Source organism: Stylophora pistillata, chromosome 2, assembly GCF_964205215.1.
Source record: "Stylophora pistillata chromosome 2, jaStyPist1.2, whole genome shotgun sequence".
Lineage (NCBI taxonomy): Eukaryota > Metazoa > Cnidaria > Anthozoa > Scleractinia > Pocilloporidae > Stylophora > Stylophora pistillata.
This window is the reverse complement of record NC_142520.1, coordinates 43,992,105-44,017,377: the sequence shown is the minus strand read 5'-3', so window position 1 is coordinate 44,017,377 and position 25,273 is coordinate 43,992,105. Positions and strand designations below refer to the sequence as shown.

At 40.1% G+C, this 25,273-nt stretch overlaps 3 protein-coding genes across 3 annotated transcripts; 1 reads left to right on the top strand and 2 right to left on the bottom strand.

Moving 5' to 3' along the window:
* Window positions 1-3,779: 3,779 nt before the first annotated feature.
* On the bottom strand, window positions 3,780-17,069 carry LOC148739714 (FK506-binding protein 2-like; the record flags this gene model as incomplete). Its single annotated transcript, XM_088749550.1, has 6 exons — window positions 3,780-5,013; window positions 5,871-5,941; window positions 6,454-6,487; window positions 8,710-8,803; window positions 9,618-9,680; window positions 16,965-17,069. Coding segments are annotated over 6 exons (561 nt in total), but the record flags the coding sequence as incomplete, so codon positions are not given.
* On the bottom strand, window positions 10,705-16,182 carry LOC148739715 (uncharacterized). The gene has a single exon (XM_088750030.1). The coding sequence runs from the start codon at window positions 15,887-15,889 to the stop codon at window positions 10,970-10,972; it is 4,920 nt and encodes a 1,639-aa protein (XP_088606156.1). The 5' UTR covers window positions 15,890-16,182; the 3' UTR covers window positions 10,705-10,969.
* Window positions 17,070-17,181: 112 nt separating the features above from the next.
* LOC148739713 (U11/U12 small nuclear ribonucleoprotein 25 kDa protein-like) lies at window positions 17,182-21,955 on the top strand. Its single transcript, XM_088750097.1, has 4 exons — window positions 17,182-17,439; window positions 18,654-18,759; window positions 19,719-19,793; window positions 21,206-21,955. The coding sequence occupies exons 1-4, from the start codon at window positions 17,205-17,207 to the stop codon at window positions 21,261-21,263; spliced, it is 474 nt and encodes a 157-aa protein (XP_088606223.1). The 5' UTR covers window positions 17,182-17,204; the 3' UTR covers window positions 21,264-21,955.
* Window positions 21,956-25,273: the final 3,318 nt, after the last annotated feature.

Here is a 25,273-nt window from a genome sequence, read left to right as displayed (position 1 = left end):
AAATCGCATAGGGCATTGGAGCAATTAAACGTTGTAGGCCTTTTGTTAATCGAACCACGCTTGAGTCCGTTTTCAATGTCTTAGTTCAACCGTACTTTAATTACTGCAGCGAGGTCTGGGGGAATTGTAACAAGGGTATTTCGAATAAGCTCCAAAAGTTGCAAAACCGGGCTGCCCGTATTCTGACCTTCTCCAGTTATGACACAAGCGCTGATCCTCTTTTTGTGCAACTTAACTGGAGACGGTTAGATACTCAGCGACAAATACAAGTGGCCACCATGGTCTATAAATCTATACATGGTCTTGCGCCCGACTATCTTGGTTCTCTTTTCACTAAATATGGTCCTCCATATAATCTAAGGAACTCTGAAAACAAACTAGCTGTTCCATTGCCCCGCACCAATTTCCTGAAAAATAGCTTTAGCTATAACGGTGCGGTTATCTGGAGGAGCTTTTCCCCTGAATTGCGGCAAGCAAAATCACTTAAATCCTTCCGAAATGGTTGTCGCAATTCCTTCGTCTGAATCGACAAAACACACACGGCATCTATGTAAAGCAGAATTTCTTTATTTTTTTTCTATTTCACTTTTAAATTTTAGATCATGTTTATATAGATTAAAATAGATTGTAACTGTAATAATAGATTGTAATAATATTATTATTTTATCTGATAGATTTACCGTGTCTAAATAAAAATAAAGTTCAAATGTATTGAACTGTGACAATCGGAGAGCGGGAAAGCTCAAAATGTATTTACTAAAAACATGTACATCTATACGATTTACCATGTTTATGAAGTACTTTATTCTACCAATACATGATTTTTAGGGGTACATCATTTAGGTACTCCATAGTGTACTACATGGAGTAGGGCTCCGCGTTTTGTCATCTTCCCTTGGAAATATGTGCCTTAATTTGAAATGGAGACATCATTGTTAAATGGCGGATTGCTGAGGTATCTTTCAATTGTACTTCGCAATCCGAGAAGGGATGACCTTGAATACAATGTACCATCTTTTGTTTGTGCTTCTGTGTAAAATTAGCGGAGATTTAGGTCAAGCTCTTTTTTGTTCATTTCGTGGAGGTTCTTGGCCACTTTTTTTTTTCTGCACCAAACTATTAAAAAACGATAAAAACGGGTGTCACATGAAAAAAAAAAAAGATTTTTATCTGTGTTTTGGTGTTTATTTGCGAGAGGAAGTTGTAGTTGTTGGTTAGAAGCGTGTGTGCGCCCACTCTATTCGAGGTTTTCATATTGTATTTATTACATTTTTGCAACAAAAGAACTCACTTTCAAAAATTCGGATAGCCATTTGGCGGATTGTTTGGTTTTCTTTGATATAGCTCTTGTAATATGTCGTCTATTGCGGCACTTGACATGTTTTCAAATCTTTACTTGTTGAGTTGCCGCCTCGCTCATTGTTTTCCTAACTAACTAACGGGTAGGTCGCACTATTATTGACAGTAGCCTCTAAATCGATTGACGCTAATAGCTTGTTTTCTCTTCGTCTTCTTGGTCGTAAAGGACATCTGGGTCGAATGAAAACCTAAGAGAAAAATTTGGGATTTGGTCCGCCATGTTATAAACTGGTAGATAGCTCTACAGCTTTAACTCCATGTTCTCTTTCAACAATAGAGTGTTTCTGTCTAGGAACTATCGGCTGATAGTTGCCCCGCGGAAATTTGATGTTCGTAAAACAGATATTTGCCCGAGAGGCGAAGCATCGAGGGAAAATATGCTAGTTTTAAGAACATCAAATATCCAAGGGGCAACTATCAGATCGATATTTCCGAGACGTAAGCACTCTATTGTCTTTATTGTTCACCACTAAATCTTCTTTAGTGCGCCAGTTGAAAAACAGTCAAAACCCGCTAAATGTAGATCGATCAAATATTTATTCATGCGTACAGCCTGTCACAAATGTCAATAATTCGCAACCGTACTGTTTACTGTTCACTGTTCACTGTTCATTGTTTAGTGTTTACTGTTTACTGTTTACTGTTTTATTATCATTTCATGGAACATTAAAAGCCAATTTACACAACCTGCATATAGCATTAGTTAGTCTTGGCGGGTATTAGTAGTAAATCATAAGTAAATACTACACATTGTTGGCAAAGAGATTTCATTACTACTACAATATTACGGCAGTTATAAGCTTTGCATTAGTCTACTATCTTATGAAATAAAAGATACGTACAGTTGTCATACAAATTAAATACAATAAAATTACCAGTGAGTTAAAACAAGACAAGACATTAAAACAAGACATTGTACTCGTACATTGGCTAAATGATACGTTATACCTGTCAGAATTGAAAAGTCACTGTTTCTCCGATCTGCCTAACTTCGCGGCCGTCAAACCATTCAAAATGTTTTCACGGATGAGTACTATCTATCCGGGTATTTTCCACGGACGAGCACTATGGGCTGATAGCGTCACATGATCAACTTAAACCAATAACAATCGGAGAAAATTTAGTGGTGAATTATACATACATAACATATATAAGCTGAATTTATACACGGTATCAATTTCATATAATATATGCTCTTCCATCGAGCCGTGTGTAACTTAAATATGCAAATAATCATTCATAAGCAATTTAAAACGAACACTATTTCTACTAATGAATATAATTATACAACGTATGCTAATACTAATATTTCAATGCTATATACCAACAGCAATGCTAAAACTAAAAACTAATACTACAACTTGTCACAAAATAAGAGCGATTAAATCCTAAAATAAAAATATCGTTAAGATTATGACAAAAAGCAATTGCTATGTCAACAGGGATTCTTTGAAAGCAGTAACAGTCGGGTCTGGGTTTTTTCTAGTAGTTGAGAGGTTGTTTCATAGTGTAGCACCTCGATAGTTTAAGCTACGTTTTCCGGCTTCAGAGAGTGGTCTGGGAGTAAAGAGATTATGAGCCGGGTCCCACAAATAATAAATGAATCAAGGCTGATAGTTTCTAAAGAAACTGTTTGGGGCTGCGTCGGTGGGGGTAACGAAATAATTTGGATATATCAACAAAGTTGAAGTGGTAAATTGGCCACCGTAACGATTACAAAAGCTGACGTTTCCAGCGTTAGCCCTTCGTCGGAGCTCCGACGAAGGGCTAACGCTCGAGACGTCAGCTTTTGTAATCGTTATGGTGGCCAATTTACCATTTCAACTTTGTTGATATATCCAAATTATCCCTCAAATTTATAGATAAGGACTTGCGATATTGTTTGAAAAAGATTATGAAGGCGAAGTGGAAAGTGATTATTGACCACCTTATACATAGCAATCGCTAGCTGTTTAGTTCGCCTTTCTTCAAGTCTATCCCTGCCAAGGTCATGTAATAAACAAGAGGATGGCGTCATATAATCAGAATTGGTTATTGTACGAGCAGCCCTATTTTGTAGCTTCTGGAGTCTCTCAGATTGGCATTTTCCGATACAACCCCATACTGGGCTACAATAGTGGTAAAAGGGAACAACCAGCGCATTGTACATGTTAATTAAGGTGTCACGCGGTACTGCGGCCCACTTTAGAATTGCCAGTCCAGCTGATACTTTTTTAACAATCTGATTAATTTGAGAGTGCCACGTTAAAGTATCATCAATTTCGACCCTAGGTATCTGTGCGTTCCGACTCTATCCATATCCTTTATTCTTACATCAGGTTGATGATCGAGATGTGAGATCTCGTATTGAGTAGCAATAATGGAATATTTAGTTTTCTTCACATTAAGACTAAGTTTACATGCTTGGAGCCAAGACTGGATTTTTGTTTAGATCACTGTTCAGCTTTATTTGTAGATCAGTAGGATCATGAGCAGTAAGGGTAAGACAAGTAACATCAGCATACAGTCTTGGTGTTGAGGATAGACTACTCGCGGGAAGATCATTTGTATAAATCAAGAATAATATAGGTCCCAGGATGGAACGTTGAGGGACACCACACACAGTGGAGCCATAATCAGAAAGAGAACCATTAACATAAGTTCTTTGCTTGCGATCAGTCAGATATGATTGAAACCATTTTAAGCTTATGGAGTCAATAGAAATTGAGCTATTTAAGTTACTGTGGTATTTCATGATCAACAGTATCGAAAGCTTTTTTCAGATCGAGAAAAAGATCTCCATTTAGTAAGCCATTGTCCATATTAGAAAGCCAATCATTGGTTTTATCTGGAAGGGCAGTCAAAGTGGAATGACAAGGTCGAAATCCCGACTGAGCATCGATAAGTAAATCATGCCTCATTAAAAAGTCATATAACTGGTTGAAGACTACCCTCTCAATAAGTTTACTGACAATCGGTAAGACAGATAGAGGTCTATAATTATTTGGATTACTTTGATATCATCCTTGTAAATAGGAGTGACTCTGGCTACCTTCCAATCATAAGGAAAAATACCGGTAGTTAAATATCTATTTATGATGTAGGTCAAGGATGCAGAACTATAAACTCTAATAGAGCACGCCCTTCCAACCAATGACAGCGCGCTTTATATCTGAACTTTAATATAAACTCATATCTACTCGCCAAAAAATTGCTCAGTTTATGGAGGATCTGGCCTTAATTACAGCTCTAACTTATGGGATTCCTTGTCACCTTTTCTCTTTTCAATCACCAATCGAGTTAATCGAGTTACGTTCTAGTGTCTGCGCCGATTACTCCAGGAGTGATCCACGAGCTAAATCAAGCGTTGCGCATGAAAAGTTGCGGAAAGGAGGGGAAGTAGAACCGTGCTATAGCCATCTGCAGGTGAATAAGGGGCTATACTGTAACGCCATATAATTTTGAACAGTTTACAGTTTTATCATTTCTTTTTATTTTTCTTGCTCGACTTTGTTTCAGGCTTGTCAGATTCCTTAGATGCCTTTCTATAGAGATAGTACAAAATCATTCCAGCCAGGACCGGCCAAAATCCTATTTGCAGAAGTAACTTTGGATCGAACAGCGACCTCTTCTTAATAGACATGAGCTCGGTTGTAAAAATCAGTACAGAGTTGGCTATGTGTGAATAAAACAAAAATAGGAAAATGTTAGGATTTTCTGTTAATTCAATAACGTACTGTAATATGATAATAGTATCATGATTAGCGAGTAGATTTCGGTATAATTTAACTCATACTATTCTTAAACAAGGTCTATGTCTCAAACGCGATCAACTGCTTCCGCCATTGCTTTCTTTATATCCAAGAACTGCACTCGTAATAAACAATGGGGCTGTGCGGAAATCTTGCCGAGAGAGCAAAACTATAAGGCTTCTTGACCATTCTCTGTCTATGTTATAATGAGAAGATAGGAAATTTTTCCCTTTTTGGCCTTTTTTTCCTCTTTTTTCCACATACTCAACACATATCCCGTTCGTGGTTGGTCAGTGACAAACTAAAGTAAGTTATAGATTGCAATATGAAATTTACGAATTGCACTCCTCAGAATCAGATAAACAAACAATGCTAAGTTATACAACATTCCGAATAAACACTAACTTCGTTGATCTTCCACAATTGTTTCATGAAACTACCAAATCAAAGAAAACACGAGCATTTTCCAACCCATGAAAAGTTTTCTAAGTAATGTGTACCAAAGAAGTACCAAAGAGAGTTGAAAAGTGAATTTAATGATAAATATAATAAATAATAATAAATAAATGATCCTACAAAGTACTTTTCCATTTGGTGATTAATGGCCATTCACGTTTTGAAAAAGTTTTAAAATTTCGTTCGCCCCAGTTCAATTAAGAAAACTTCCAAAACAACACTTGTGCCATAAATCAAGACTTGCACACATGCTCAGGCGATTTTCTGTCCTTATAGACCACCTTATGCCTTCCATGGTCATAAATATAATCAACATTTACTCATGAGGAATAACATTCTGAATTCCGCGAGCTCCATACCCTAGGTGAGGAGGGATGATCAATTTTCTTTTTCCTCTGCAAAATAAAAATAACAGAAGTGTATACTATTGCAAAATAGTCTGAGCACTGCTTCTGTAAACTCACTGCAGGGGGCCCCAAAAATGGTGACCCGAAAAGGGATTTTGAACTTATTTGTAGACTATACAAAAAGAAAAGGAGGGAGAGAAAGTCATTTATAGTAAGGCTGTTAGGTTCAAAGTGAGTTTGAGTAGCAGCTGCTGGTCGCCAATCTTATTATCAGTTATGTTTGCAAATAATTTATTTCAAATGAATAGAACTTGAAAATAGTACCCACCAGGAGCCACTAATGGCTCCTGCACCTATCTTCAGGCACAATTTTTTGCACCCCAATTTGTTCTTTATGGAAGTAAAATTTTAAGCCAGTATTTTTCTTTCACTTCAGGAAATTCTGCAAAGCTCCAGTCTAGAACAAGTCTACTGCTTAATGGTACTGTCTGCTGAAAAAAGAAAATCTTCCAACTTTGTTATTGTTGTTGTTTTAATTACATAGCGTCTCTAAAACTTACCCAATGCACATTCCTTTTATACCCATCTCCCAACCTGTTAAAAAATAAATAAATAATTAAATAAAATCAACAGATAAAGAAATACCAGTGAGTGATAAAGTTAAAGTGGCAGTTACTCGTCAACTGGTGAGCTTGCTGGTATTGTTTACATGAGATCAAGAATGGGGAAATCTTGAAAGAGCTTTAACTAGTGGATTTTAACCAGACAGTAGAAGAGGTCATAATAATGGAAGTTATCTCTGCCTGCACTTTTACCACAGTAAATACAATTTACTTTTTATTTTAAATGATGCTCACCAGGCCAGGTTAGATATCACGAAGGGTCCTAATGTAGTCAAATTAACTAGCACAGTTGAATGAATTAAGATACACTGAAACCTTTAAGTTATTGAAAAATAGGTACCCAATGTGTAAATGGTTGAACATGCAACAACTGGACCAGATTGGTAAATTGAGGTGGTTTTAAATTCAAACCTGGGCACCAAAAATGGAAAAGCTTGAGAGGCAAATGACTGGTAGACTAACCTCTATCAATATCATTTAAAATTTAACTGTAACAACAGCATTCAAGTAATTTCAATGGTGCAGAATAAATTACATTCATTTGTTAACAAACTGACAATTCAAGGGTCAAATAGTCTCCTTCACAGCCGTTGTTTGGGCTCGTCATGCAACGTTCCCTCTCCCACCAACCGTTGGTGGGAGAGGGAGCGTTGCATGACGAGCCCAAACAACAGCTGCGAAGGAGACTAATGGTCGAACAAATGTAATCAAAGTTACTTTAAGTTAGTCCCAGTATATTTGGCTAATTGGCTTAGTAGACTGGAATCTTCAGTTAGAAAATAGACATCTTGCAAGCATCAAACATGCATGCAGACCGCCTTCCGGTTAGCTCAATTGGTAGAGTGCCGGACTGTTGTGCGGGAGGTTGTGAGTCTAAATCCGGCCGGACCAACACTCAGGGTCTTTAAATAACTGAGAAGAAAGTGCTGCCTTTGTAATAATATCTGCAAATCGTTAGACTTTCCAGTCTTCTCGGATAGGGACGATAAATGGAGGTCCCGTCTCACAAGCCCTTGTAAGTGATAAAAAAATTTGTGGGGCATTAAAGAACCCACACACTGTTCGAAAAGAGTAGGGCACATAGTGCCCAGTGTTGTGGTCTATCTTTGTGTAGTGTCTATCAAATTGATGGGGGGTACTCAGCACCTTTGAATATTGTATAGAAAAGGTGCAATATAAATAAGGAATTCATTCATTCATTCATGCAGAGCAACCCACTAGATAATAGTATCAAAAAAGACATGGATACTAAGAAGGAAATACCTCTAAGACACATTTTGCATATTTATAGTGTTTCTTCAAAAATGTACAATGTAACCTGCACACTAAAATATCTAACTTCACCCTGTACATTAGGGGATCCACTGAGGGGGGCAGAGAAGAAATATTTTATGTACCCATTATTGGCAATCCTTTGGTATCAGTGCAGCTATTTAGTATTATTATATGCTGCTAAAATTGGCATCTTCACAGTCATAACTCATTTCATTGATCGCTTCCATTAGTTTTAGGACTCGTACTTTTTCACCTACAAGTTGGCTACACTTTGTTTTCCTTGTTTTTTACCAAAAATAAAGCTAGATTGTACGATGCCCTATCCCACCCCAGATAAACAGTGATGTTGTCACAATTTGATGTCCACCCTTGATCTTAACATCATCCCTCGTCTTTGCTTACATAGGGAGGAGATCAGCATGTCCTCCCAAAAATGATTGTTTACTAGTCTGGCTTTAAATGTTTTTTTCTTTATAAGTTTTACACCTCACTATATCTCATGGATGTGCATCATTCTTAGTAGCTAAAAAATTCACATATTAGAAGTCAAAGGAATACTTCAATCAGTGTAATTTTCATACGACTATATGTAAGTACTGACAGTAACAAAGGTTACAGAAGTTTTCCTTCACTTTGCTATGTGATTGGTCATTCAAGAAAACTAGCTCTGTCTACTGAGTCAACCAATCAGATTAAAAAGAAAACATTTACCACCAATGCTCACTTGAGTGGTTCTCATGCTTCACACAATTTGTTTATTGTTACATTGAGTTCTTATTAGCTCCTTCAGGAGTTTAGTTTTGCTTTGGTTAGCAATTGAGCAACAAGTTTGGCTTTATCAAGATAATTTTACAACACCAAAACGAAATTTCTCAGACTAATATAGCTAAATAATCAAAAAGACCAACAGGAAGTTACCTTTGATAACCTTCCCTTTGCCCAACTGGAACTCAAGTGGTTCTCTTCCTTTTGCTAGTGATGAGTCAAACATTTGTCCATTCTCCAGTGTACCCTACAAGAGTTCATTGAGAAAATAAGGAAATCCATACATTTATGACAGCAACATCTTTCATATGAACTGAGATCAGGTTTGTTCATTACTTATTGTTGTTTTGGCAGTTTGTTTACTTTGTTTGATTTTTTTTTTCATAAGGCAGTCTTTTGAAGTGACGGTGAAAAAGTACAGGGTAGAGATGGCAAAATCTATCCATTAATGACAGCTTGGCACCCTCGTGATTATTTAATTTGTCTTCCATGATCTTTTAAAGTGATGGCTGAGAGACTTGGATGTGATTGGGAAGGGATGTGAAATATATCTATTCTTAACAGCCAGGACAAGGACCAGATTTGTCTTTTCCTTTGTATTGCTTTGTTTTTTTTTGTTTATTTTTAGTCTATTTTGTATTATTTGGTTAATGCTTTTTTTAAGGCAAAAAGTGATGGGGCAAGAAAAGGGTGAGTACAGAACCCTTATCACCAAGTTTACCCTAAATTACCATTCATGATACTTAAATTCATTTTTCCTGCCCTTCAGTGAAAGATGGCAATAGGAAGAAAGGCATGTACTGTATGGCTCTAACCATACTCTTTTCTGGGCTCTCTTTGTACTTTCAAGCAAAATGTCTTGTTCAACAAAATAACAGAAGGCATTTTGGTTTTTATTCACCAAGCCTTCCCCTCCCCCCCCCCCTTCCCAATATTCTCCAGTTTTTTTGGTTCAAACTTTTCCTTCAAAAATGTAAGCATGTGAGAACATCCTTCTCATAGGAATTTCTATTGACCCCTCTTTTAATTGAGAAGCAGACAATAATTATACATGTACATACTGTATAGTGAACAGACACAATGTCACCATTATCTGCTTTGTCCTCACAGGTAGCAGGCTTGTACTGAAATAGAAAGATTATGCATATAGAATACTTCATGGAAAGATAGTCTATATGGTATTGACACACACAAGTTGGTTGTATGGGACATTGAACGAGTGAGTGCAACAAACAAGAGATTTCTGATACTAGCCAGCAAGTGCAGTCAGATCATGACCACATTTTTACCAGCTATAGTGGCAGCACCTAAAGTAAAATAACAAATGAAAATCCCAGACTTCTTCATAATTTTCTTAAGACTTCTTGATCATCTTCTTTTTTTTTTTGCATTATTTACAGGTAAGCATGGAAGCTTCCCTAATTTGACAAATTAAATAACTTTCTGTGAAGACCTACGAGAGAATGTTTATAATCTCTTCACCTAATCACTTGAATTTGATTTTGACACCTCAGTTATATTTACAATACTCACCTAATTTGACACAATCTAAATCATATCCCTCAATCATCAGTTTCCAAATTTGGCAATAAAATAGTGAATTGAGAGCCATCACATATCAGAGAAAATTCAGGTTACAGCACATACTGTACATAATTTATTTTCTTGCTAAAATTTTGGTGGCCTGAGTGTACTATATTTTTTTTAGATTTTGAGAACACATTTAGTCTGCTGATATTATATTTCCAATAAAACTGCGAATGAGACTTTGGAATGAGACTGTAAGGTTTCCCCCTTTGTTCCACTTTGGTGTCTATATAGGTCTCAATTCAACAATATAAACATTGTCAGGTAATTGAACTGCTTTTCTATTAGGCACAATTTATAACCATAATTTATTTGTTCTTGCTAGATATTAAAATTAAAATCTTGTGCTTATTTTATTGATACATGTTGAGAATATGTTTCATTGTTACAATGTATGAGTTACATTGTATGTATCACTTGTGAACCAGTTGCACCCTTCTATCAAAGAACACTCCATAAATTTCTGATAAGATCTTAATGTTTTTCTTTCCTCACAAATAATATTTCATGCAAATTAGATTATCCGCCAGTAGGAGAGTTAACACAATGAACCAAGGCACGTCCAGATAGTGAAAGGCTTTAATCACAACAGGAAAACTAGACTCCGAACGAGTAACAAACAATATGGCCGACGCCACGAGGAGAAGCAGTTCAAAGCGCATGCTCAACCCAGATACCGCTGACCGGTACTGGCGTGACTTCTTTCTTTTTTTTTTTTTTTTTTTAAGGAGGAACAAGAACTAAAAACAATTTAAAATACACTTAAGACTAACTAACAAATTGACACGCGCGGGCGAGTCAAAGTTCAGTGTTCAAAGTTTGGTGTTCAAAGTTCAGTGTCATAATCTGCAAAATGAGAAGGAGGACGGCGGGTGCGCGATGATCTCCGTAGGGCAGGCGGAGAAGGCACCGCTGAGGTGGCTGCATACTCCACTGGGGAAGGATCAGGGCAGGGCGACTGTGTAGCGAAATCATCCATGGTATGGTCAACGGGAGAGGCAGGGGCTGGACTGTAAGACTGAGGGTTGACAACTGGTGGGTGTGTGGAAGCTGCGATGGCCTCAGGGATGGCAGGCAAAGAGGGTGGAGGGTGAGTCGTTGTAGTAGGACCATCTTCGTCGTCAGAATCAGAGTCGTGTTTGCGCAGGGTCGGAGAGGCACGGAAGGGATCACCCAAGTCAGATGGGACCTTGAAGCACTCAGATAGCTTGACATGGTACGATGAACTTCGCAACTGGGATCCAATGAACTTTTTGATGTTGCAGAATGGAGGATCAATGGCTACAACGAGATAGCGGTCACGAGCACGAGACTTGTTGAGGTCAGAATGAAGGTACACAAGATCACCAATATCGATCAGGGGGGTAGGACGCCTTGACTGCACAGGAGCTTTGGAACGTTCACTGTGAGGATGGTTGGAGAGACGCTGCTCATGCTGGAGGGAAATTATGTGGTCATCTGCGAGGGGTAACTGCTTGTTTGAGAACTGATCCCGCTGGGTCCACATTTCTCGAGAGGAAAGCCCTCTTGAACGGATACGTGAGTTTAAGGCTGAAGTGGCTACGGCAAGGGTGAGGGGAGAGACAGAACTACCGAGAGGCTCCTGACGTAACAGCTCATTCTCCAATTCCTGGACTGCTCTCTCTGCAACGGGGTTCTTGTTGGGATTTTTGGCATGGCCAAGCTCAATTGTGATTCTGTGTTTCTTTAAGAGTGAATCATTGACAAGGGCCTTGAATCCGGGTGCAGGGTCGGTGCGGATCACAGCAGGTGGACCATCCATGGGGCGCATTTCCACGCAGAGCTTTATAATGGCATCACGCAAAGTTTGGTGGCGTTCGTTCTCAAGAAAGAGACTGGACGTGTAAGAGGTCACTGTTTCACGGAGTACAAAGATAAGTTGGCGAGAACGTTTTATGACATCTGCCGCAAAGGACTGCCCAATAGCTTCAGGTGGAGGCGAAGTGGACTGGTCAATTCGTGCTGTTGGTGATCTCTGAATTGCTGCACAGGAGTGGCATCCATCAGAAACACGGGAGACTGCCTTGTCCAGGTCGAGGGCAAACAGATAACGTTTGGCAACCATTTTTAACTGGTGACAAGAAGGGTGGCTGAGCTGAATGTGAAGGGCTGTCAAGAGGCCATCCAAGGCCTGGCGCGGGACAATAATACACTCTCTGGTCGGTGACAAGGGATCATGACGTTGGACGACGAGCAGGCCATCACTTGCGATTGAGGCGACCTGCAAATAGCGTTTGACGTCCTTGATGTTTGTGAGCTTCTTGGAAGGCCTTGTGCCTTGGACAAGGTGTGCGTGCGTGTGGCGTAGGTCTGGGCATTCAGACTGTATGGCCAACCAGGCCGGACGGCTGGTGAAAGGGAGGCGGGCATTGCCTTGGAGGATGTCCTGGACAGTCGCGGCTCGGACAACAGAATCTCTGGTTGAGGCGATAAACAGGCAAATCTGACAGGTTTCATTCTCACAAGGGGCAGCATTTCGACTCGCGAAGTCTGACTGGAGGATAGAGGCGCCGGAGACGTGTCGCACTGAGGCTTGGTAGCGGCTGACAACTGACAGGAAAGTAGATACGCGAGGACTTGCGGAGAACTCGCCGCGGCATAGTTTCTCATAAGCCTGGACGCATGGCTTACTGTCCGTTAGGATACAGGCTTTATTGGATGACTGGATGAGGTATGGACTGAAGTGCTTTGTAGCAGCAGCGATGGAGAGGGCTTCTACTTCGCATGGAAGCCACGTTGTCTGAGTGCCCCGCAGCTTAGCGCTGAAAAAACCGGCGATGTGTAGCTTGTTGTTGCGCGTCACATAGAGGGTGGCGCCTATTCCTGGGTCCTTGACTGCACCATCAGTGACGAGCCATAGTTGGTCCTCAGGTCTAGGTAAGGTGATAGAGAGGGCTGAGGATAGGGCCTTCTGGGCATTATGGAATGCAGCCCTGAGACTATCAGACCAGGTGATGGATTCTTGTGAAGTACGTCCAGCCGTGACAGCATCCAGCGGGGTTAGATAACTAGAGCACCGTGGGATAACACGAGACAGGACTTTGTACGCACCAATGAACGATCTCAAACGACCAACGGTGTTTGGCACAGGGTACGTGGCGAGGGTGTTGAGGCGGTGGGCACTGGCAGACAGGGTACCGGCAGACCAAATCCAACCAAGGATAGTGGTTGACTTGGGGTTGATTATGGTCTTGTGGGCTGACAAACGCAGGTTGCATTTGTGAAGAGCTTGCAGGACCCTCTTCCAGTTGTGGAGTAACTCTTGAGGGGTGTTGCCCCCGCAGTATAAATCATCGGCGATCTTGGCCACGGCTCCATCTTGAAGTAAGGGGCCTAGAACACGGCACATAACCTCCTCTAGAGCAGTCTCTGAGCCAGGCATTCCCATAGCGGAGCGGGCATACACCCGTACACCTTTAAAGGGGGTGGCGACACCGCAGTACTTCATGGACTCTTTGGCTAAAGGGATCTGGTAGAAAGCACTTGTAAGGTCAGTGACAATTATGTGTGACCATTGGGCGATGAGCCGTAACGTGGAGTCAACATCGGGTAGCAGGGATGGTTGTGGTTTGCTGTATCTGCCCACATCAGAAAAGGCGGTGACGAGACGGGAACCACCATTAGGCTTCTTTACAAGGAAAGATGGATTGAGGTATTCAACGGTGATACCCACATCTTCGGGGCGGCGGAAGACTCCAAGATTCTCTAGGTCGTCAAACTTTTCCTGGAGCTCGATGAGCTTATCCCGTGCGTATTGGGGGAGGCGACCCTTCCGTTGAGGAGGTTCGACAGGACCCATGTTGACTTTGGCCTTGTATGCGCCAGCGGCTCCATTGTACCCAGGGAATTGCGGGTCGAATACAGTGTCGTACTCTGTAAGTAGTGATTGGAAGTCTGCACGAACGGTTTGGGGGAGGGTGTTGTCTGGATCAACCTGAACGGATGCAGAGTAACTTGTACTGGAGGGCGGCAACGGACGCTGAGCAGTAGGTGGGGGTGATGATGGGACTTCGGGAGGCTCAAAAACAGGGATGACTTGGCAGAAGTGTTCGTGGCGCTTGAGAGTGCGGGGTACGCTTGATAGGTTAGGAATCCGTATGGCTCGGGCAACGCTGGAAACGACACCAGGTTGTGGCCACAACTGGGATGGCTTCAGATTGTGTGCACTGGGTGCGTCGATGCGAGGCTCTAGTGCGTACTCCGAGTCAGAAGGTGCATCGTCTGGTAGACGTACTTCCATGAACTCTCCAGGCCACACTGTCTGGGATGGAGCGGGGGCACGTAGGACAAATGCTCTACGTGCGGTTGCATGAGGGCTGGGTGGAGATTTGGACCCATACATGTAGACGGAGCCATTGCCTAGTAGTACCTCTCTCTTAGCGGGTCGGACAGCGATGTCATTCGTCTCCATAAAGGGGGTACCGGCAAGTACCTCAACATCAAGATTCTCAACTACGAGACCTTCAAACGCGAAGTTTGTGTGGTCCCGGGTGAAGGTGGTACGAATTTCTCCTATCACCTGGAGCTGAGACGAGCCATCAGCCTGTTGGACGGACTGGGCACTTGAGATTATCGGACAGCCGAGGTGTTTCGCGGTTGACTGGCGTATCATATTTCCAGTTGCACCGCTGTCGAGGGTGACGCGCACGACTCGATGATCATGAAAGACATCCATGTAAGGGGACTGGCGGGTCTGCACACGGTAGGCCACCATGTCCGGGCCTGGCAATGTTGTGTCAGGGTCTGGTGAATCAGAATCAGGACTGGTCTCAGTTTCTTGGTGATTGTCAAGGATGCCGGCGATTTGTCGTGCTTTCACTATGAAACGCCTGTCACTGTCGGGGAGGAAGGTACACTGACTGAGGAAGTGGTTTGTCATAGAACGGCCAACCTGTTTACATAGAGGACAGACCTTGTCTTGGCGGGGCTGTCTGGGACGGGCTCTAGGAACACCCCTGCTACTCTGACGAGGGCGACGAAAATCATCTGCAACAGCAGCACGCAGGATTCTGGCATCATCCGACGTGCGGATTTCCTCGAGTAAGGAATTGAGGGCCTGCGAGATCTCAGGTTTGATCGAGGCAAGAGTACGGGATCTCAATTCTGTACCATAACGCTGCTTAACCAGTCGTGGGAGACTGGGGTGAATGAGGCGTAACCAAGTGAGGACCACAAAGTTTTCGAGTTTAGGAGTTAACTCCTCATCCTCCTGCACTGCTTGGCCATTGTGGGTTAAGCCGTTGGCACGTAGCAATGAATCTTCTACGAATGCTGTGAGGCGCTGGTACAGATCTTCGGGGCGCTCATCAGCAGCCAGGTGTATTTCGGAAAAGTCAATGAACTGAGCCCCGGTGACTTGGAAACCAAAGTGCTGCCTGATGGTTTGCCAGATGAACTCGAGGGATGTAGAGTTTTTCACCAGAGTATTACGAGAGATAATTGGGCAATAGTTGGCGATCTGTCCTAACATCAGCTCGAGGAAGTTAACTTTTTGGCGGGCTGTCAGGCGACGAGCTAATGGCACTGATTCGCCATCGTTTTGAAGACCTCGAAGCGGCTGGCCCCTGGTCTTTTTTAACCATGTGAATCCATCTGCGAGGAAGGGGGCGAAGTTGCTGTCCAAAGAAAGAGTGTAAATGAGGTTTTGTTTCCAGTTTTCAAAGGAATTGATAGATTCCACTTTGGAGAGGCACCACTGCTTCGGTGCACGGTGTGTTGCAGCCATAATTCACGTTTAGGGCTCTGGAACGTGTTGACACGGCGAAGGATACACTGTTTTGGCTCACGTGGACGAGGCGAAAAATAGCGTTCTTCGGCGAAAATATGGCCTGGGTAGAACCGAACACTGCCACCACGCCAGTAGGAGAGTTAACACAATGAACCAAGGCACGTCCAGATAGTGAAAGGCTTTAATCACAACAGGAAAACTAGACTCCGAACGAGTAACAAACAATATGGCCGACGCCACGAGGAGAAGCAGTTCAAAGCGCATGCTCAACCCAGATACCGCTGACCGGTACTGGCGATCAAACCCAAGATATTAAAATCACTGCTGCCTGGAGACAAGATTCGTAATAAATTATTAATTTCCCAGCATTACTTTAGAACACCTGTCGTGACACTCCTACATAAATAACCCAGACTACAATTGTATTTTATTTGTATAAAACAGAAAAAAATATTCTTCATAATTTAATTTTCTACTGTTTCTCCAACAGAAACGCTCGGAAAAACGTTATTTTGAGTCACGATAAAGCTAATACCGCGTAAAGGATTAAAAAAAAAAAAAAAAAAAAAAAAAAAAGCGTGATATTTTAGAGCCTTTGACCCGCGAAGGATTAATCTCGCTCGTTCATATCACCGCAGAAATAACTGGAAAACACAATAGATTACAACTTACAGTCTTATCGATATTTGAACAACAAAGTTCAGCCTCAACCACTTTTGGCTAACCAAACGTATATCAATTCATTTTCGCCACAACATATTTTGCTCTAAAATTCACCAGAGTCCTCCTGTCTACATGCCATGTTTGAGAACTTGAGCTTTTAGACTATAGTTTTCTCGACTGCATAACAAAACCCGCGCAAGCAGGTAATCGCGACAAATTCCTTGAAATTTCCCACAAATAATGCCAACTTTACAGACCTTAGAGATAATTATTTTTTCGAAGACAAGCTGAAATCCAAATTCGGGTCAAAACTCATAAAATTTCAGAAATTGGCTTTGTCTCAAAGAAATATTACCTGCAGCCATTTAAGCGCAAGTAGTTTATCCGAGGTTCACATTGGTTCACATACCTCAACAATTGTCTCTAAATCCTTCTTCTTTTTGGCTCCAGAGGCATACTCACATAAAAGGAAAAGGAAAAGACTACAGAATAGTAATCTTAAGTTGTTCTCTATTTGAGATCATTATCCAATTTACGTTATCTGTGGGAGTAAATGAATGTTGGCAGTAATCTAATCGCGGCAAAAAGAGGCAGGCGAACCTCTTTGATTGGAACCTCGAGAAAACCTGGGAATGAATCTCAAGTCAATATGGCGGACGATTTAGGGAGTCTAGAAGAATTGGAGAAAAAGATTGACTCTCTATCGCATCCAGAAGTGATGGCTCTCTTCACTGAACAACTAGGAAAGATAATGGGAGATCCACTGCTTATTGGATTGCCAAATGAACCAACTCTCGATGAAGTGAACTCGCAGATTGCACTGGAACATGGCCGCGCTATTGTTGTGAACGTTCGTCAGCAAGATGAACAAGGCACTTTGCTACGTAAGAAGAACCTCAAATGTTTTCTAACGTAGAATTTTTAATCGTGAAACAACTGTAGCTGCCTACTCAATTAATTGTTGATAGAGAAATAGGTTAAGAATATCAAAATAAATTACTTTAATGAGGAAAATATTATTATATATTAGACTTACCATGAAAAATTTAATTGGTCGAGAAGCATTCAATCAATATACAATAACATACGAAGTTGACACGATAACCCAATATCTACAGCAGATATTATAGGCAGCATGTTGAGCAAGTTCTGCTTAGTTTACAAGACCCTCGCCAGTGTAATGTTCTCAAACTTTTGCAAACTTATAGAAGTCCCTTTTTTTGTAGATAATGTACATTGTATGATAAAACGATTATTGAATTGGGTTTTCGCATGATTTAATCAATTGCCAAACCTTGTGTCTGTGTTATCTGCCTCACCGTTTGGCTTTGGCTGGCAACTCAGACCTGGGTTTTGATAAATCATTATATCATACCTAACCTCACCCAATAATTTCTTATAGTTAGTAGATACACCTGTGCTATACAATCAAGTGAAAAGTGCCTTTCTTGTACTCTGACTGGCTAAATCAAAATTGATTACCAGGTACCATTCACCTCAGAACAGCGAAGAGACAAAATTGCATGTCAAGTGGGTCTTATGCAACCACATTTTGGTATACTGACTGAGATAAACTACATTTTTGTTTTGTACATGGTTTCTATACCAATTAAAAACAATTTTTCACCCCAGTGTCAGTGACATTGGTGGGCATTAATACCTCATCCCTTTGCAGATTGGTTCATACCCTCCACTGTTCAACTCTACTTTGGTGAATAATTATGAAATATTATTAACTCTTGAGGGAACTCTGATGGACAGAGATGAAAGCCAAAAGAACAGGGCCAGGTTGTTCAAAAGGGGGTTAAGAAAACCCAGGGTTAGTGTAAAATTTAATTGCAGATCTGAAAGCTTTAAAAGAAAATTCAGTTTAATTCCGCATGTCTGCAATTTGATGATTGAATGCTTTGGGAAGAAGCAGGAAAATCATCCTACAACAGCTTTTGAACAGAGAAATATAGAAACCTGGATTAGAATTGAACCCTGGGTTAGCGCTGATCGGTGTTTGAACACCTGGGCCCAGAATGTTATTTACTTGATGGTTCTATGTATACAGTGAGTACATTATAATGTTATATGTTTTTTAAAACACCTTCAGCTGTTGTTGTCATCCAAAATGCAACAGTGCATGACTTAAAGAAGGCAATACAAAGACACATCTCACTTAAACTATCTAGGGAAGGAGGCCCAAATGTTGTCTCCTGGTAAGTGGATTTAAAAAATTGAATCATGTTCATTTTACACTCTATTTTCTATAGGGGGGTTGTTTTCATTTAATATTAATATCTCCTTCAATGCTAGCTTTCTGTCCTCTGTACACTGCCCACAAAAATAAACATTGAGGTAAGAGATTTAGTCAAATTCAACATATTTTAGAATACAGTCTAATTAAACAAAGGCTAAATTTTGTCTAAAAAAAACCGGCCTTATTTTTTTACATAGTTTGATATTTCTGATTGATATAATCAGATTTATACACTGTACTTTCAAGATCAAAATATCAGTCTACCACTTTGTGTGTGCTATACATTGTTATGTTTTTACACTCTGTAGCCTTGAAAATTTGGTATTGAATCAAACAACGTACCCTAATTTTCATTTCATCTCTTAGCTTTCTACTTGAAAACTTGTTGAATTTTATAGTGGAACACTCACACTTGTGGCGAAGGGTTATAAAGCCTAAATATATAGATTTAGCCAAGCCTAAAAGCAGAGCTCCCAAGTTCGTAATATTAATGATAACATAAAAGATGTGCAGTTGCCAAGACTTGCCTGAGACACCCCTCCCTTCATTTTGATAGTGTCCCCTACCCTACCCATGCAATCTGAAGGCACATATGCTCGGTCAGTCACTTGACAACCAAACAAAAAGAGGTTGGCCATATTCCATGGGTATGGGGCTCTGCTCCACGCACGCTTTGTGTGTGGGAGCGCTGCTATAAAACAAATATTAACTTGACCTGTTCAACTTACGTATATGCAAAGCTAAAACTTCAGTAGAGATACAGAAATTGAAATTCATGAAGCATGGATGCCTACTATTAAAAAGCATAACTGCTGGTCAGTATCAAAGCCAATATTTGAGACAAACAATTAAATGTTAATCTTTCTTTGCACAAATCTTTATGTAATAAATTTAATACATATAAGTTATAATTAATAGGAAGTACGTTTGGAAAACCTATTGGTTGTCATTTGAAGGACAGAAGCTAACAGAGGATCATCAACCACTCATGTAGTAAGTCAATGGGTAGAAATGGTTATGAATTATTTAATATTATGACATGACTCGGGCAGTCAGAGGGCCAATAACTAAAATCAACCAATCAAAATGCTCTTTTGCCAGTCAATATTCTCTCAGTATTGGACTGGGCATTATCCCAAATGGTTGCGAATGATACTGCACTTGTGTCCCTTTGAACTTCAGTCATATAATAAATCTCTTATTAACCAAGCTTGCTCAGGACCGTACTGGAAAAGTATTGGCCCTCGGTCATTTTCGTACGGACCTCTCTGCGCTCAGTCCGTACTGTCAAGACCTCAGGCCGATATTCTCCCAGTACAGCCCTCGCGCTTGGTTAATAAGATATATGTATTATGATAGAATGCTTTAACCCATGAGAGTGACTAGCATCTAATTTCTCCTTACAATATCACTCGACCTGAACCACACATTAAGGTCATGGAGAAGAAAGGAAATGATCACCATGCAGCTAAAGAAGCTCTTGGTTTTTTTCAAATAACTCTCCATGTCTCCCTAGGAAGTGTAATTATAACATAACCAAAGAAAAGTGCACACTCTGATTGGTCAATTCAGCATCCACCATTTTCCAATGGGTGTACACTTCTGGTGTGAGCAAATGCAAAGACTAGTTTTCCACGCACACTAGTTTTTTCTGGTCATGTAAGATTTGTTAAATAAAAGAAATCTCTTTTGCTACAATGTTCAATGTTATGCTATAAAACAAATGGTACATGTAAATGCCACAGCATACACTATTGAGTTATGGATGCACTTGGGAGGTTTGCTAAGCACTCGAGAAGCTAGAGTCACTCTCTGAGCTATCACCTTGTGCAACTCTTATGCTTCTTTCATGCTTAGCAAATTCCCACATGCATTCAGAACTCAATAGTGTATGCTGTGGTGTTTACCATTTGTTAAAGAAAACAGTATGGAGAATTTACTCACTGATATTAGGATATAAACTGTAAACTGCGCAATTTTAAACTTAATTTTCTTATTTCTGACTGTGATTGAGAAATGGAACTGTTTGTTTTAGAGCAGACATGTACTTGTAGTTATAAGTTGGCAGACTCAGTATTTTAGAGTGTAACTTCTATTTTTTATTAAACATTTTGTAAAGAATTTCACTTTGAAAAAAATTATTAATGTAATTTATTTTGCAATTTTTATACTTTCAATTATTCAGACTGACTGTATTTTTTTTTAAGGGAAGTTTTGTTTTTCATGTGAATAACCTCATTTCTCCGTGTAGAAATATCTCACCCATATCTTAAATTTTGATTATAGTTTGCACATATGTAATAAAAACTAAATGAGAAAAAAAAAAGTGTGCCCGAAAGGTTTGAAAGCTTGGGTGACTGAGCAATTTTGATCACCTTTAGTGTAAGATTTGTTTCTCTTTGCAGTTATGGCATTCAAAGTAAAGATGAGGTTACTTTTGTGAAGAGACTCCGAAGGAAATAACTTGATCATCAAGATTTATTCTTAGATGATGGGAAGAACAGCTGGTCTAAAGCGAGACAGCAAATTTGGGATCACATCCTCTATCATGTACCTTCTGGCTCACAGAGAGATGAAGAGTTTCCCAGTGATCTCAGAGAATGCAATAATTTTTGTTGTTTTTGTTGTTCTACCCCCATGAGAGAGTAGAGAACATATTGCTACACGTGCCAGGCCCACAGCTGGTATTGTGATGATATAGAAGTTCAGTAGACTCAACACTGCAGAGATTCACTGATGAGGTTTGCATGGCCCCCTTTTGAGGTCATAGCCACAAATTCCATCATTGGCAGTCATTCATGAGAGAAGTTTCCTAAACTACTGTATTAGATGGTGAAAGCAGGAAAGATCTTGTTTTTGTATTACTCTCAGCCAAGTTCATTTAGTTTTGAGCCTCCTTAATTTCTTGGCAGTTAGTGTAGTAATGATTGATTTTTTTGAATTTTTTTTTTTCTATTTGATATACTGTACATAAGAAATGAATGAGTGAATGATAAAATTTAGCAATTGGGCATTCATGAGAAGTACTTTGACAGATTTTTGGTCATTGATTAAGTGTTGGTTTGGTCTAATCTCACCCAGACTTCTGTAAAATTAATTACTGTGTGACATAATGGCATTAAAAAAGGATGTGAACCATCAATGATTAATAACGAGCTATCAGAAATCAATGTGTCGGGAATTATGTTTTGGGGAGATGCAGAAATTAGTTTGCTGGACTGTAGATCAAATAGACTGGGTCCAAGCTCTGACTAAGTCATTGTCTTTATTTCTCAATTATTCCTTAATTGTTTATTTATTATGTTAATTTTCCACTCTGCTGCTGCTATTGTGCTGTTTACCATTTTGCTGTAAATGATTTAAATATAGACCACTTTCATAAATCGCTGCCGGATTACTATTCTTTTGTTTAAAATTAAATTAGCCTTTCTGACCTTGTTCTCCAGTTAAAAATTCAAAAGAATACATTATCTCAAGCGAGGCCAGCAAGGCTAATTTAAATTTAAACAAAAGAATATTAATCCGGCAGCCATTTAGGAAAGTGGCCAATGGGGTCAAGGGAATTAAGCAGATCTTGTTCAAGTTACTGAAAGGTTCCAGTTAACCATGTTAGGGGCAGCAGGGTTCTACTGTATTTATTTTTTCAGGCAAGACACTCAACTCTCACTGTCAGTAGTGCTTCTTTCCACCAGGATTTAAAATGGATAAAATGGACTTAAAATGGATTTAAAATGGATAAAAGCATAACTATGATAAAAGGGAGCTGTCAAGTAAATGCGACAACATGCTGCTGGGTAACCCTCGGAATAACATTATTTTTCAAATTTTGTCATTTTATTCATTTAAATGATGAAAACAGCAGTTACTAAAGCTTTGACAAGGGGTGCAACCAGTGGAGAATGTTAAAAAGGGGGGGGGGGGAGGCAGAGTTCTGAAAACCACTTTCATGCTCTTTTGCTCATCTTCACTGATTGAGAGCCTGGAATAGAGGGTCATCCTCGGTGTAAAAACCTGACGAGGTTTTCTTTGTTTCATGAGGTATTAATTGTTTTGCTGTACGCTATTGTTTATAATGTTTTATTATCTTTGTTTTACGTCACTCGTGAGCTTCACAGGTTTTTACACCAAGGATGAGCCGGAATAGATCACAGTGGTGTTGTGACTTGCATTTTTCAGAAGAAATTAATTGCTAAGTTGGCCTTTCAATTACACTGATAATGCCTTCTCTCTCTGACTCACATTTTGTCATCTCACCTCACCCCCAACGAAAACTTTATCGGACCTTTGTATGGCATATAAAATGTAACGGGTAGACCTGGGAACAAGTAGTCTAAAACGCGCAAATGAACAGTTCTTTAAAATCTCAAGGAATGACTTTGGGCATGGAAGAAGGTGGATTTTTCGCAAATTGTAGGGAGCAATTGCAGAATACCCAGCCACCTCATTTACCTGTATCGGGAGGCTTTGAAGAACGAACCATAACACAATTGTGCAATAGAGTATTCTTATTCAATGACATGTAAATGAGTGGCTGGCTATTCTGCAATCTAGCCAATTGCAGTTTCAGTGACTGCAAATTTCCCTGTATTTCATTTTCAGAAGCGAGGGTCGAAGCTCGTACCATGGTACCTCACAGCGGCTTCTCTAAGCGGCACACGTACTGCTCGAAGATAAAATGGACGCTGAGTGGAGATGGAATTTTTCATCAATAATTGTTGGAATTTGTTCATCAAAACTACTCGAATGAGGAGCAAAACGAATGCACCGCTTGTATTGAGTGCGGATGAGAAGCTGGTGAAAGAAGCGTCGAAAACTTCCGAGTATCAGGACTCTCTCGATATTTTCATCACCTAAGCCTCGAGAATTGCTGACTTGATAAGGAAAGCTAAGCACTGTGTGGTACTGGGATTTCGACATCTGCCGGTATCGGGGACTACGGAGGGAAATCTGGCAAATGCACTGCAGAAGATAGGTGAGAAGGCTCAAATACAACTTTTGGATACCAGTAATATATTGATGAACTCAACCACAATGTTTACAATGGATCGAGGGTGAATAGGGCATGGTATCAAAATTCCCCCATCCCACCCCCCCCCACCCACTCCACTTAATGTTCACATTTACAATGTGCACTTCTCTGATTTTCATGAGTGTTGTGTATTCATTTAGTGGAGACACACACTCCTCAATTGCTTACCACTATTCTATCTTTATTCGTTGATCAAGTATCTTATAAGCTGGTAGAATAGTCTTACTAATAAAAACAGCACTTTCACATCACTCAGTAATATTACAGTAATATCACTAACACTAGTACGAGTACTTTTACTGTGTTCTCAATACAAAACTCCATATTACTCTGAAACAAAGCATTGGTCAATCTGAGTGACTCGAGGTTTTTCAGTTGGTGATTCTTTTTTATTCTCATGACTTTGATGTTTTACTCTGTAGTGATACTGTAATGTGAGGTCAGATGCTGATCATTACTCTAAGTGGATAAGGGGTTTATAGACTTCTTAGATTTTATGATTGGCCTGACAGGAAAGCCTTACAAAGAGGTGTTGCAGACTGAGATAAAAATTTCAGAAGTGTGCCTGTCAAAGGTGTTGAATTCTGGCCAATCAAAGGGAAATGTAAGGCTTTGTGAGGCACAGTAATGTATCAGTATCTTGACCAGAAGATGACTAGCAATTAACAAATGGTAAACACCACAGCGTACACTATTGAGTTGTGGATGCATGCAGGAGGTTGCTTAGCACAAAAGAAGCGTAAGAGTCGCTCGAGGCGATAGCCGAGAGCAACTCTAGCTTCTTGAGTGCTTAACAAACCTCCCAAGTGCATCCATAACTCAATAGTGTACGCTGTGGTGTTTACCATTTGTTTTATAACATAACATTGATACATTGTAGCTAAAGAGTTCCCTTTAATTTAACAAATCTTACGTGACCTGAAAAAACAAGCGCGCGCGGAAAAATAGTCTTTGCATTTGCTCACGTCACCAGCGTACACCCATTGGCAAATGGGGGATGCTAAATTGACCAATCAAAGCACGCGATTTACTTTGGTTGTGTTATAAAAGACATTGTCAAACAAAGGATAACACTGGGTTACCAGTGTATTCAACACAATGAATCTATAGCCACAACCTTCTCTACTGTATCAAGTGTGTTATTTCTCTGCAGCATTTCTTTTCCCACTTTAGTTTTCCTCTGTATACTTTTTCTACTTTGATAACCTACCTTACTGAAATCATAAGTTCTTTTTATTTTACTTTTTATAGGGAAAGCCACTAAACTGAAGTAGTAAATGAAGGCCATGATAACAAACCAGAAAACGAGATCTCCAAAGACTGTTATTGATAATGTTGACGAGGGGGACATACATGAGATGGGTGATAAAGATTGTGGTGTACCATATGAAGAAATACAGTATGTCCAACAGACACTCATGAAGCTCTTTGCAAGTTGATTCAG

Coding starts and splice junctions, on each gene's coding strand:
- LOC148739715 (XM_088750030.1), bottom strand. CDS start 15,889: ATGGCTGCAACACACCGTGCACCGAAGCAGTGGTGCCTCTCCAAAGTG.
- LOC148739713 (XM_088750097.1), top strand. CDS start 17,205: ATGGCGGACGATTTAGGGAGTCTAGAAGAATTGGAGAAAAAGATTGAC. Junction 17,440..18,653: donor TGAACAAGGCACTTTGCTAC/GTAAGAAGAACC, acceptor AAACACCTTCAG/CTGTTGTTGTCATCCAAAAT. Junction 19,794..21,205: donor GATCATCAACCACTCATGTA/GTAAGTCAATGG, acceptor TTCTCTTTGCAG/TTATGGCATTCAAAGTAAAG.